At 39.0% G+C, this 14,961-nt stretch overlaps 1 protein-coding gene across 23 annotated transcripts in view; it reads left to right on the top strand.

Moving 5' to 3' along the window:
* The first annotated feature begins 3,565 nt into the window (after positions 1-3,565).
* Positions 3,566-14,961, top strand: part of CDC42BPA (CDC42 binding protein kinase alpha) — a 351,215-nt gene continuing 339,819 nt past the window's right edge. For 15 of the 23 annotated variants that reach the window (XM_044004678.1, XM_044004682.1, XM_044004674.1 and 12 more), the window contains exon 1: positions 3,567-5,089. In XM_044004678.1, coding sequence (XP_043860613.1) covers positions 4,912-5,089 — 178 coding nt within the window. In that variant the 5' untranslated portion in view covers positions 3,567-4,911. Of the gene's footprint in view, positions 5,090-14,961 lie in introns of all 23 variants that reach the window. The other 8 variants (XM_044004691.1, XM_044004683.1, XM_044004690.1 and 5 more) reach the window with 3 other exon arrangements.

Here is a 14,961-nt window from a genome sequence, read left to right as displayed (position 1 = left end):
AAAAAAAAATAAGATGCCGTTCCTCCCCTCAAGAAATCTAGAATAGAGAAGGGGCAACAACACAGTCATGGTCATAGTGTACACCAGTGGGGTCAAACTCAAATAGACATGGATCTCTGCTGGTCCATATTGATTTCAAAAATCACAAATTAACATTATCTATACTACGCTGTAATTTTATTTATTTTATTAAACATTTCCTTATTACATTTTAATCTTGGTCAAGCTGCAGAGCAAGAAAGTATGTAATATTATCACATAGTGTGACCTTGGATATCCTCACAGAATAAAAGCTTGTTTCATTTTTGTCTTTGTATCATCTGGCACCTTGTACCTGGTACACTATAAGTGCCTAATAAATGCTTGTTGATTAATTGATGGGATGTGTTTGAGAATCAACTTAGTAGAGTTTGACTGGGTGGCAGGGTTTCTAAGAGAAACAGTGTGAAATGTCTTGTGGGGTAGATTGGGGTCAGATTGTTAAGGTCCTCGAATACCAGGTTAATAAAGCTGGACTTCATTTGGTAGGCATTGGAAACCATAGCATTTTGGATTAGTGGAGTGTTGTAATTAGAGTTTTGCATTAGGAAGATTAATCTGGGGTCAGTGTAAAGGATGAATCAGAGCAGGAAGAGAATGTATACACCAACTCTGATTAGAAGGCTTTTGCAATAGTGTAGTTGAGAGGTAATGAGAGCTTAAACTAGGGTGTTGGCTCTGGAAATTATAAAGGAATGAGCTGATGCAAAAGATATTCAGAGAGATAAAACCGATAGAACTTGGCAACTGATTGGATGTGGGGAATGAAGGAAGGAGGATTAAAATATAATTCTAAGAATGTAAACATGTATGATTAGAATGGGGGTGCCATATACAGAAACAGAGAAATCTTTTTTTGTGTAAGATAAAAAAAGAACAAAGATTTAACTTTAGATATCTAGTTCAACTCAATTTTACTACATAAGGAACTGAGGCATGGAGAGAAAATTACTTGCCCAAGTCACACAGGAAGTAATAGAGCTGGGATTCAAACCAAGGACCTCTGGATTTAATTCCAGGACCCTTTCCATCATTTCATCCATATTCAATTACGTAGAGGAGCTTGAATAACTTTTGTCTGCATTTGCTTCTGGACAGTATTCCTTTCCTGAGGAATTGTATGTAAAAGATGTAAACATTAGAGCACCTACTATTTGAAAAAAAATTTATTCAACAAACATTTATTAAGTACCTGCTAGATATAAAAATGAATTTTGAACATCTACATTTGAAAAATGAAGTATGAAAAATACATTTTGTGCAGACTATACAAGCAGCTGGATGGACAGTCTATTGTATTGGCCTATCAGAATGTCTTGGGCAGATAATGCACAATGGATAATGAACTGGGCTCAGCAGTCTATGGGAGGAAGAGATTAGGCCAGATTTTCATGTGGGAACCTGTTCAGTGCTTTTTGTAATCCTAAACTGTCAATTCCATCAAAGCCCAATTAATTCCAATATCCTTTAGGTGATATTATGTGCCTTTAAATCACCGAATGCCACAATTTCTGCAGAATTAAAATAGAAAAGATGGAAAGATACATGGTAGGTGTATGTAGGGTGCAGCCTATTGTAATGATGAATTTCTCCTGAGAAGTGGTGTAAAAGATATTATGGATGATATGTACAATGAAAAATGGTGGACAAGAATGAGAGATAACAGATGTTACTGACCTAAGAACAAGAGGAAAGTAAATACAGACTATAAAGGTAAATAACACAAGGTTCATGTCCTCAAGGATCTTACAATCTAGTAGGAGCAGTTAAGGCATGCATGCAAGTAAATATGATAAAAATTAAGATAATAGAAGTACAGTGTGTTTGTTATAAAAAAAAATCAGACGTTGGAGGGGAGTGTCTGTCTTTTTGAAAATGAGAAGAAATGCTTAACCTGCTTGAGTTGTGTAAATTTTAAACGGGGGACACCAATCCAAATGTTGCAAAGGGGCAGAACCATAATCTTCAACCTTTTCCTAAAACCTCGGACAGTAGTCATGCCAGTGACCAGCCCTGGCCCAAGGCTCTACTCAAACAATTACTGTCTATCGAATACTTGGCTCATAGTAGGGCCTCAGTACCTACTGAATGAACACCACGTTTTTGAAGCCTTCACGTTCTCACTGGGTTATAAGAGAATAGAAAGGAGGAAGGGTACCTTTTATTTGTTAAGAACTCTGGCTAGGGATAACAACATATGGATAACATGTGCATGTCATCTATTTGTCCAAGGACAAATAGAGAAACTTTCAGGGATCAAGAATTGGGAATTCTCTTCTTCATATTCAGTGGGAGTATGATGCTTACGCCTGTATTTCCATCACTCTTTTTGCTCTGAAAATGACACAACAGAGTACTCTTGAAGCATCCAGCTTCAGACATTCACCGACCGTGTGACCCTGGGCAAGTCTCTAATCCCCGCCCCCCAACTCTCCTTGCCTCAGTTTCCTCAAGTGAAAAATGGAGTTAATAATACCTACCACTCCAACTGAGATATTTGTAAAGCGCTTAGCACAGTGCCTCGAACATAGTAGGCATGATATAAACGCATATTCCTTTCCCCCTTTTTACAGTGGTAATTAAGTGTTCAAGAAATTATCTTTATTTGGGGGAGAAAGGAGAATCGAGGGGTATGTGTTGGGGGCTGAGGGCAGGGAGATGAGAGCAGCTCGGACCCGGTGCTGCCGCTGCTGGGGCCGTCCTAGCAAACCTGCGAGGCAGGTGGTATCACCGCAGGAGGAGGGAGCCCAGTTTGACGACCCTCTAAAAGCAGCTGCTGGGAATCTGGGAGCTCCCGAGAGGAGGTGATTGAAAAAGATCCTGGCCAGTGTCGGCTCAGAACGACCGCCGGGCGCCGACTGCGGCGCGCTGCTCTTGCAGCAACTTCTGCAGCCCGTGCTTGGGGGCCCTCTGCAAGCCGGAGGGGCCGGCCTTGGCTCACCCATCCTCCAGCCGCCTAAACTCCTCCAAGGCCTCCCCCCCACCAAGTCCTCCCGTATCCCTGCATTCCGCGCTGGAGTTGCCGCAGCATCACCGAACCTCCTTCCCCCCCACCCCCTCGGTCCCCAGCCCAATCCAACTCCTCAGCCCCCTCCCTCCCTGCAAACTCGCGCACCCGTCACTCTCTGTGCCCTCCGCTCCGCAGCGGCGCGTGCCCACGGCTCCGATCGCCCGCGCGCCCGCGGGATTGGGACCGACTAGAGGCCGGCGGGGAGGGAGGGGGCGGAGGGGGAAAGGGTGGGGGGGGCTGGGGTGTGTGGCGGCTGCCGCCATGTTGGATCTGGACTCCGCGCCCGCCACCGCCGGTGTGTGGTGCTGATTGGGAGGGGGAGGAGGAGGAGGAAAAGCCGGAGCGGAGCGAGCCTCGGAGAAGGGGCGCGAGCGCGAGAGAAGGAAGAAGGGCGGGGGAGGAGGGGGAAAGGAAGGGAGTGGTCGGGAGCGAGCTCGCGCGGCGGCGGCCTCAGCTCCCCGCCCCCCTCCTCACACCAGCGGCGGCGGCGGCGGCGGCGGCAGCAGCGGCATCAGCAGCAGCTGCATCAGCAGGGCCAGCAGCGGCGGCGGCGGCCCCAACCTCAACCCCTCCTCCTCCTCCTCCTCCTTTTCCTTCTCCGCTTGAGCTACCTCCCTTCCCCACTCCCCCCAGAAAGATGCCCTTAACTCTGGGGCGTGAAGAGGGGAGAGAAGCCGCCTCAGCAGCCGCCTCCGGAGCCACCGCCTCGGTCCTCTGAATTCGGAAAAGCCCCCAGCCTTCCCTCCCTCGCTCCCTTCCGGCCGGCCGTCTGTCCCTCCGTCTGTCCGCGCGTCAGTCGGGGGCCTTGGGAGCCTCGGAAACGGCCCCGAGGGGACAGGGAAGAGGAGGAGGAGGAGGAAGAAGAAGAAGGGGAGTCGGTGGCCGGCGGTGGCGGCGGGGAGCCCAGAGACCTAAGACCACGACCTCGGCGCTCCTACGGACGGACACACAGACAGCCGGCTTGACTGACAGCCATGGAGGGGGTTTGTCAGTGGGGTTAGTTAGCCCTCTGCCGTGGGAGCCGGGGGTGGATCGATCGCCACCCCCCTCCCTCCTCGCTCTCCCTCCAGCTCCACCAGCCCCCGAGGAGAAGTGGGGGCAGAAAAATGAAGAGTTTTATTGGGAACCTCACGGAAATAGGAATGACTGCAAAGCCCTAGGGGGGGCGGAAAGACGACTTTGGGAGGAAAGAGACTTGGCTGTGCTCTGTGGAGGGGCTGCTCCAGAGACCTCCACCCTAGCCCCCCACCTCCGCCTCTGAAGAAATTGGCCACTGATGCATTATCCAAGTGGTGGGGGGAATTTGCAGCAGGATTTGGGGTTCCCCCTCCCTCTGGTTACACATTTTGTTTTCTTCCTACTTTTTTTCTATCTACCCCCCAAGAAGTGAATTGCTGATGCAAATCGGGCTTTATTCTTTAATGATGCAACGGGATTAATTTCAGGATTATGTTGCATGAGTTGAATTTTGAATGAAGGAGAAGAATTTTTTTTTTAAAGAGGTGTTGGCTATTTGGTTGTTTACTTTATTATAATAATTATTTTGTTATTTAAATATAAAATTATATGTATTCCCCTCTCCCCAAATGCAGTAAAATATATGTGTATATATATATTTTGGGTAACTTTTCCCCATTAAAAAATGTGTATGAGAAATTGAACAGGCTTCAGCTAAGTGAGGTTGTTAACCGTGTTGGCTTTTAATTCAGCACCGGGACTGCACTGAGTCATTTAAATTACTACTGGTTTCTTTAAAAAAAAAAAAAAGGCCAACAAAAACAACCGTATGTTTAAAAGTTAGGTTCGAGTCATTAAAATACGACTAATAATTGAAAGGACGACCAACACAAATTGAAGCAACCATGTCTGGAGAGGTGCGTTTGAGGCAGCTGGAGCAGTTTATTTTGGATGGGCCAGCTCAGACCAATGGGCAGTGCTTCAGTGTGGAGACATTGCTGGATATACTCATCTGCCTTTATGATGAATGTAATAATTCCCCACTGAGAAGAGAGAAAAATATTGTTGAGTACCTGGAGTGGGGTAAGTCTGCATGAATTTCTTTTACTAACTGATGTTCTTTTTTTTTTTTTTAGTGGGAAAATGCTCTGATAGGGTTTTCCTGAATGTATTGTGTTTTTAATTTGCAGGCATATGTATTTTATACTTCGATTAAGAGAGTAACATAGTTTTCAAGGTTGAACATTTTCTCGTTAGTTAAATGGCTTTTCAGGTGCGATTCAGTGCCACAAAATTGTCTGAATTTTAAGGCCTAGCCCATGTAGAGTTTACATTTCCAGGTCAGTAGGAAGAGATGATGGATGAATTCTCTGAAGGCAAAAAATAACTCCTGTCCTAAAGGCCTTTCATGCGTATTTCAGTGAAGTTCATGGTAGATATGAAATTGAAAAGTACTGATAGCAGTTGAAAAAATTATTATAAATGCATGATATATTTCAAATCATTGTAAAATTGGATTTAAAATAACTGCTTTAACATTAGGTTAGCACTGCTCTACAGACTTGGCAGAGGATTTAAAATTAATCTGTATAAGAGTACATGAAATGAATAAAGGGGAAATTAATGTGTGTATTTAAAAAAAACTCATTTGATCAACATAGCATGTGTTTAGAATTCTGTGATTGGAATTGGGAAGGGATGCTTGGTATCTTGATTGAACTGGTTAGATTCTTTATTCTTCTAAATATAACTAACTAAGAAGGTATTCACACATGGATGATGAGAACTAGTGTTTCATGTGACTTTTATGCTATAAAACTTATCACTTCATTTTGATTAAATGTGCTTTTAAAATATTGGTTCCATGTTAAAAATATTTTTCCCATTTAGGAAATAAGTAGTATAAAATCAATGAATTATTCTTTAGCTTTAACAGACTACAAGTAGAAAAACATTCAGCATCATCTAGGTTTTTTTAGCTACTTAAGCATTTGAAGAACACTGGACTGAAAACATTTTTTCATATTTTTAGAATGCTGATAGTGTTGTACATGGTATTAAATTAATAGAATTCACATTTCCATATATAAAGATTTAATTTATGGTAAGTCATCTTATGGCTTTAAAAATTTGAAATGCACTCAATAATTATTAGTTTTCTAACTAAACAATTGAGGTATGCTTGCATTTAATCAATTTCATATTTTTTCAAGTTGTGGCCAACACCTTGATGTCATGAAGTAGGTTAAATGTAGAAATTTGTGAAGGGTAATTCTATATAGTTATCTGGACTCTTTATTAAATGACATCTCAAGACAGACATAACTTTTTATATATTCACTTTCTTAGTTGTCTTTTTTAATGGGCATTTTACAAGTCTAGTAATTTAAAAACATTTCTAATTTTTCTTTTAATTATGTTCAAGTTTAATTAAAGAGATTGAAGCTTGAATTAGAAAATAATATGAAAAAGAAATGAAAAAATATGTAGGTATTATTGTAGAGTGAGAAATCATTTCAGGACTTAAAGGTCCTTTTATAAAAGTGGTCTTGGAACCTCATAAGGTGTTTCTAAAGTGATGCTAACTTTGTGATCTTAAACAAGTCATTTAATATCACCATCTCCCCCCCTTCCCATGTGCAAAATGGAAAAAAAAATATGTCAAAGATAATTTTAAAGGTGTGATTAAAAAACAATCGAAATAATTTAAGCATTGAGCCATTACCTATTGCCTTATAATGATTAAAGTTCATATTCTATTTTAAATGTTTAAATTGAATACTAATGGTGGCATATCCCACTTTGGATCATGCTGTTCTTTTATATTTTAGAAGAATTTTAATAGGTTTTCTATTAAATATAATTGATTGAATTTCATTTGTATGTAAAATGAAATCACGTTTAAGAGAAAAATCATGTGATTTAAAATATCTCTAGTAAATACTGATGTCCAAAAAGTTGATAATTTTTAAAATATAAAATGATTTTCAGTAGTGATCCTCACTCTTCCACCTTTAAAAAAAAATCTCATTCTGTTTGATATTATAGAAATGGATGTTTTCTTTAGATCCTTGTGGTGTATTTTGGAAGAAATTATCAGAATTCTTAGGGAAATTCTTTTGTTAAAGCTATTTTTTTAGGCTATTTAGTGTTTGCTCAATATTAAATAAGAGGGAATTTGTGTTGTACACAAAGTTGTAGAAGGGGGTGGGGAGGAGTTACTCTTAGAAAATAGTGGTTGATAAGGTGACAGAAGGCTTAGTTACAGCACTAATACTATACTGTATTTTAGTTATTTAAGAAGTTTGGAATTTTGAAATTACTGCTTTCTGCTTTTTGTTTTATAATAAATATCTATTGGTTGATTTATTTTGTAAATGTAGATGTTGGTGACTAATAATAGCTGTCAGCAAACATTTATTTAATCTCTACTACACTATAAGCATTGTCTTAAGTGCTGGGGCACTAAATATTTTCTAAGTTGGGAATTGTCCAGAATTTAATATATACATTTTTAGAAATATCCACCATGAGATAGACTAGATGCTTAAATTAAAGTGACAGATGGTAGTGTATTTAAAAATGCCCTTCTTCATTGATTACTTGCTTTGAATTTTTTTTTTTTTAGAATTTTCAAAGTGTGCTATAGGAAACCTGTAGTTTTAAGTATGTTACACAGAGTACAAATATGCAGCATATAATGCAAAATTATTGGTTATTATGGGATGATGAAGCAGCCTAGAATTCAGGTGGCTCTTGTATTTTTATGTGGGTGATAGTACTACATATTATAACATTGTGGAAGCTAGATTATGAGTGAAAATAAGTAGAACCGTTAAAGAATATGCTCAGGATCTTGACTTTGCCTCACTCAAGTGCTTGTTTGGGTGGCACAGTGGAAAGAGTGTCAGTTTTGGACTCAGAGGATTGAGGTTCAAGTTCTGCCTTTTGATGCTAACTGATCTTTCTGACCTTGGACAAGTCATTTAACCTCACTAGGACTCTTTCATTATCAGTAAAGTGAAGTGATTGAACTAGATGACTTCTCTAACACCTTTCAGATTTATATCTGTCACCTAGTTTTACAACAGTTGTTATGTTGGCATATTGATTATAGCAACCGGAACTGTCTGTGGGAAAGAGTAGAGTATTTCAAATACTGTATGTTGTTTGCCCTTAAACATTCATTACGGGTGTTGCTGATGGCCTCAGGGAGGAAGCAGTCTAGCAGACTAGAGAATTAAAAAATGAGAAGTGTATCAAGAAGTAGAAGTATTACAAGGACATAAATCGCCCTTTGTTTAAACTTACTTGTTTTCATTTTAAGGAGTTGAAATTTAATATAGTTAGACCCTTGCCGCCTTGTTTGTTTATCTGAATTTTGGTTTCTACAGAACTCTTAAGAACGTATTTACAGTAATTATAGTTGTAGAAATAGAAATAATTTTTATACCGTAAACTAATTTCTTTAAAGACTTTTGCTTATTAATTTATGAACATGGTACTTAGAAATGGAAAGTGGGAATTTTGGGGAATTCTTTTCTGATTTTCCTACTATAAATGAGCATAAGATATTAATATTTGATGAAACAAACATAAAACTACAGATAAGTTTTTTTAATTTCTGTAGCCTTGATTTTTTTTTCTTGATACTACATGTAACTTTCAAAGTAACAGGATTATTTTATGGTTGATATAATTATTCTATTTAATTACTAACATATTCTATGTAAATAATATACTTTAATACTATAGTATATGATGAAATATACCATTTTTTTGTTTTCAGATTTTTCTTTTTGTTGCAATACTTTAAAGTTTATATCCAGCTTTTAATGGTAGGTGAATTAAGTGAGGAGTAATGGCCTTGATTGGAAGCGTCTATATCTTTTTTAGTATTCTTTACACTTCCCTCCTTCTGTTCCTGATCATTCTTAATTTTTTTTTTGAGCAGACTTTTTACTAATCATTCCAGAGTTTTCAATTGATATGGAATAATTACAGAATTTCTTTCAAGTTCTCAGTTACAATTGTCAAAAAGGAATCTAGAAGTGAGTTAAAACAATTCCACCCTCCCCCACTTTATAATAATGAGCAAAACTTTTGCAGTATTTCCAATTAAGTACATATTTAAGAAAAAGATTATCACTTACCTGTTTCTGTTGAGGGCATCAATTTCTGTCATATAATCCGATCAATTGTTAAATTTTGTGATTGTTTAGTGACAGCATCTATTGGTATCTGACCTTTAATCTCTTTACCTAGACAACTGCCCTAGTTCAGGTCTTCAGCACCTCTTCTGTGGACTGCTGCTTCCCTGTCCAACCCATCCAAAGTCAAAGCTGCCAAAGTCATATTCCTGTAGATCTGGACTTAGACAGGAAAATCCTTAGTGGCTCCCCAGTGTCTCTGTGATAAAATGAAGATTACTTACCTTTGCATTTAAATCCCTCTACAATCTGACTTTCATGTACCTTTCCAGCCTTATTTACTGCTTCTCTTATGATCTACATTCTAGCCCAATGAGAGTACTTGAACTAAACATTCTTTTGCCTGACTCCATGGATCCACGATACAAGTCATTTTTCATGTCTGGAAAGTATTTCTTCCTCTTCTTCACCTCACAGAATCTTTATCTTTCCTACAAGGCTCAAATCAGGTGCTACTTCCTTGGTGAAGCATTCCTTGATTCCAATAGATATTCTCTCCCTGTTCAATTTTCTTTTTATTATACTTATGTAATTTGGGTGAACTGGCCTACTGGGACCATTCCTTGTAGCATGTTCCTTACATAGTTCTAGTTGACTGCATAGAGTCTTGGGGAAGCCTATTTCCTGCCATTTGTGAGCTACTGGTTTGCATTATGTAATGATTGAGTACCCTTAATCTAATTGGCTGTTTGTTGAACAGGAAGAGCTAGGGGTTATATAAAAGCAAGTTGCTGGACTTTAGAGGTTCTCTTTCTTTCTGGCCCTGAAGCATATGGACTATTTTATGTTGGTCCAAAAAGTCAGGTGAGAAAGGGAGTGGGTGCTCTTCACCCAGATTTCTTGTGGCCCTGAGCATAGGGCTGACTGCTTCTTTTTTTTTTTTTTTTTTTTTTTAGTGAGGCAATTGGGGGTAAGTGACTTGCCCAGGGTCACACAGCTAGTAAGTGTTAAGTGTCTGAGGCCGGATTTGAACTCAGGTACTCCTGACTCCAGGGCCGGTGCTCTATCCACTGTGCCACCTAGCTGCCCCTGACTGCTTCTTTTTTGCATGTTTTTTCCCCAATCTTAGGTGTACAAGTATCCCTTGGTAGATGTGTCCATGATTCATAGTAATCTTATGAGTTTTGAAAAATCCAAAGGCCCTCGGAGGTGGTGGCTGCAGTGGCCCTAGAAAAGAGGTTCTTAATCTTTTTTGTGTCATAGACCCCTTTGATAGTCTGATGAAGCCTATGGACCCCTTAGAATATTTTTAAACGTGTCAAATAAAATATATAGGATTATAAGAAAAACAAAGATTAGTGAAAATAAAGATCTAATTTTTTTCCAGGCTCATAGCCCTCCTGAAAACTGTTCACAGACACACTTTTTCCCCTAGGGTACCCCAGATTAAGAACCTTTGCCCTAGAATATCAGTGGCTGATGGCAGCAGAAGCATCTGTATCAGATGGGACACATGGGAGGACAGACATATATATGTAAAGATGATTACTCAAAGAAAGAGATAGCTTTAGGGAGTGTGACCCCACCATCGCAGAGCAAAGTACTTCCTATGGACTCAAAAACGGAGAAAATCTTAGGAGCTTACCAGAGATCCACACCAAAGGAAATGAGACCTCTATGGAGGGGAAAAGGACTTTTATTATCAGAATTTGTTACTCTTTGGTCACGTGTTCCCTACATGTACGCCTCACAATATTATATTGTCTTCCCATAGATATATATGTATTTGTGGCAGAGTATATACCCCATGCTTTTCCAAGGAATATTTTATGCCAATTGTTTTTGTTTATACTATCATAGAAAATGTTCTTACTAAAAGTAACCAAGTTTACTGACAATTTGTTGAGGAGAAACATACTGGTGAGAGCTCAGAAGCTACACTGTTAGAAGTATAGCCTTATAAGGTCTCAGGTTTAGTCAGGTGCCTTCTGAGAGAACCAATCCTCAAGTGTGAGTGCAAATTTGGGGTGTAGTCCATGAGTGGGAGTTATACTTAGTTGTATATGTATTGTGTCCTCCCCAGTAGATATATGCTCCTTGGGGATAGAGACAGTTTTGTTTGTGTCTCTGTATCCCTGCCATCTAGTACAGTGCTTTATACATAGTAGGTACTTAAAAGATATTTGTTGAATTGTTATTGAGTTGAATATTTAGAAAGCTTTTTAAACACCTGGTTTTAAAAGATCATATGTAGCTAATCCTACCAGCATTTCTTGATTATTGTGAATTTGTATTTGGTAACAGATTTTATTTGATTATTTTGTTTTAAGAAATAATTGTTATTCATGCATTTTTTAATATAAAAATTTCTCCAGCATCCTCCCTCCTTCCCCTCCCAGTGAGCTACCCAATATAACAAATTATATTTTTTAAAATTGGGGAAAAAAAGGAAAAGAAGAAAAAAAACTGATCAGTACATCCAAAAAAGTCAGAAAATATATGCAATGTACCATACTGGTGGACCAGATTGTAAAAGGTGAAATAGATGAGGGGGTAGGGTCTCATATTTCTCCTTTAGAGCCATGCTTATTTTTTGTAATTTTGCAACATCTACTGTTGATTGTTTTATGGTTTGTTACATTTTTGTAGTTATTTTATATATTGTTTACTTGTCTGCTTACTTCATTGCATCAGTTCATGTAGCTCTTTCCATGTTTTTCTGTATCATATTTGCCCCTTCTTACAGCACAGTAATATTCCATTACATTGATGGGCATTTACTTTGTTTCCAATTTTTTGCTATTACAAAAAGTACTGCTATTTTGGTGTACATAGGGACTTTTTTCTTATGAATAACCTCCTTGGGGTATAAACCTAGTGGGATCCTTTAGTCAAAGGAAATGAACATTTTTAGTTGCCTTATTTGCATAATTTCAAATCATCTTGCTAAAAGGTTGTAGTGATTCATAGCTCCATCAGTGTATTAATTTGCCTATCCCATAAATCCTTCATCATTGATTAGTTCCATTTTTTGGTCATATTTTCCACTTTGCTGAGTGTGAGGTGAAATGTCAGGGTTGTTTTGGTTTGCATTTCTTTTTTAATTAGTGATTTGAAGTCTTTCATGTGGTATTAATAATTTGAAGTTCTTTTATTTTGATTTTAATAGTTTTATTATTGCCTTTCATTTTTGCTCCATAGACATCCTTCTTGAATTCTTCTTGAAACAACAACAAAAAATTATTTAAGCAGAATAAACCAACAAGGCAACCGTGCCAAACAGCCTCACACCTGTAGCAGACTTGACTTACTACCCTTTTGAAAAAAGTCATATTAATATCTTTCATTTTTACTTTAGTCAATTTTTAATACTCCCTTCCCCTCTAGAAGAGGAGGCCTCCGTTATAACAGAGGAAGCAAGTAAATAAGACTTACTGGCCCACTAACTGGGTTGGACAGTGTATTTAACATTCTGTGTTTACAGTTCTTCCTGCATCCCACCTATCAAAAGGGAGGTGATTCCTTGTTTTTGTTTTTGTTTTTTCAGGGCCAGGTTTGGTAAGAACCACCCAAGAGTATTTTTGTCAGCCTAAAACTCCTTAGCCATTTGGGGGAACTCTGGGTTTGGTGGATTCCAGTACCTGGAGGTTTAAAATCAGACTCTGGGCATGATAGTGGTGACTCTGGTTGGTATATGACTCGCTATCTCGAAGAAGAAAATCTACTGATGCTTCAATATGGGGGGGGGGGGGGCGCGCGCGGGCGGCATCACTTACTTTGCAGTGCCTTCTCCCTTTCCATCTTCCTTGTAATCAAAACAAGTTGTATGTTGGTTATGTCTAATAATGCATGCTTCATTCTGCACCTGTGCCACTTGTGCTGTTTTTCTGTCAATTCTTCAGAGTTAAGATTAGTAATTGTATTGGTAAGAGTTCTGATATCTCTCAGCATTGCTTTTTCTTATATCATTGTGGTCATTTTGTAAAGTGTTCTTTTGGTTCTGTAATCTTTGTTCTTCATTGGTCTCATCTGTTTTAGGCAGTTAATATAAGAGAAAGAGAGACTAAGAATGTTAGACAAAGAGACTGTGAGACTAAGAGATTCCAGAATAGAATGACAGGGCAGTTTTGCCTTCAGGGTTGAGGAAATTTTGTTGCTTTTTGAGTGAAAGGGATGTTATTCTGTTAGAACACATTTTATCTAGGGTACTTGGGCATCCCAACTATGCTTCACCTTGACGTGCTGCTCTGCTGTTGCTACTGCTACTCTCAAAAAAGACGGTCAGAAACCATGCTTTGGATGTGCTAAGCTATTCAGCTTTGGAACTAATTTGAGTCATGCTATTCTGATTGGTGAAAATCCATCTATCTAGCTGGTACCTCTACCATTTGTCCACTATGACATTTTTTTGTAGGATGTAAGCTCGTTAAGAGTAGGAATTGTTTCATTCTTGGTATTTATATTGGCAGTACCTACAGATAGTCAGCAAACATTTATTAAGCTCTTACTATGTACCAGACTCTGTGCTAAGCTCTTGGGATACAAAGAAAGGCAAAAACCCCGTCCTTGCCCTCAAGGAGCTCAAGTTTTAATGAGGGAGACAACATACAAACAAGATATACCCAGTGTAAATGAAACTAATCTCAGAGGGAAGGCTCTGGGTGTGAGGAATCAGAAAAGACCTCTCTTGTAAAAGGTAGGATTTGAGGTTGAAGGAATTCCTGAGAGGGAGGAAGTGAGGAACGGTGGCATTCCAGTAGGTGGGATAGCCAGTGAAATACATGGAATTGAGAGACAGGAAATAGGCCACTGTCTCTGGATCATAGGGTAAGTGGTGGGGAGTAAAATGTAAAAAGACTGGGAAGGTAGTAGGAGCCAGGGTGTGAAGGCTTAAAAAACCCCCAGAAAACTTTCTGTTGCCTGGCTTATCTTAATAAATACTTGTAGATCGATTGATCTCCCTGCCTGGCCTCTGGCCAGGCCACCACTCCCTTATATGTGTTGTCTTATGAAAATACTCATAATAATGAAAATAACTACTGCCATTAATCCTCTTTTTTTTTTTGGTGGGACAATGAGGGTTAAATGACTTGCCCAGGGTCACACAGCTAATATGCATCAAGTATCTGAAGCAGAATTTGAACTCAGGTCCTCCTGACTCCAGGGCCGGTGCTTTATCCATTGTGCCACCTAGCTGCCCCTTCCTAATCCTCAGTCCTTGAAACTGTACCAAGAAGTTTCCCTTTTGATGTTATCCATCTAATTCTTCTTACTTATCTAATTGAACTTGGTTTTCTCAAGGACTAGTATTTTAGATACATAAGGAAAAGCCCCCTAACATAAAATTTTCATCCACTTTTTTTCCTGTTTTCTGTTAGTTTAGCAACAATAGGGAAATAAATATTTATTAAGCACCTGGGGTGCCTGGCAATTTACTTAGGACTAGAGATAGAGATAAAAGAGCAGTAGTTCCTGCCCTCTAGGAGCACACATTCATTAACAAAGGAGACTAGCACTTATTTAGTTATTTATAAAACACATAAAAACATTTATACAGTAACCATGGGGGAAAGGACTAGTAACTTGTGGAACTGGGAAGACTTCATGCAGAAATTGGTGTTTGAGTTGAGACTTGAAGGAAACCAGTGATCCAGTGGGCAATTACTGTGTAAATAAATTGTTTTCTTGTATTTTTTAGAAATGTTGTCTTTTGGAGCTGGAGGAAAATTTTCAGGATAATATAGGGACCAGCCCCACCTTATTTTAGAGATGAGAAAACCATAGCCTAGTCGTCTCTGGGTCTTG

Source organism: Dromiciops gliroides, chromosome 4 (genome assembly GCF_019393635.1).
Source record: "Dromiciops gliroides isolate mDroGli1 chromosome 4, mDroGli1.pri, whole genome shotgun sequence".
Lineage (NCBI taxonomy): Eukaryota > Metazoa > Chordata > Mammalia > Microbiotheria > Microbiotheriidae > Dromiciops > Dromiciops gliroides.
Note: the sequence above shows the minus strand (reverse complement) of the source record. Positions and strands in the feature narration are given on the sequence as shown.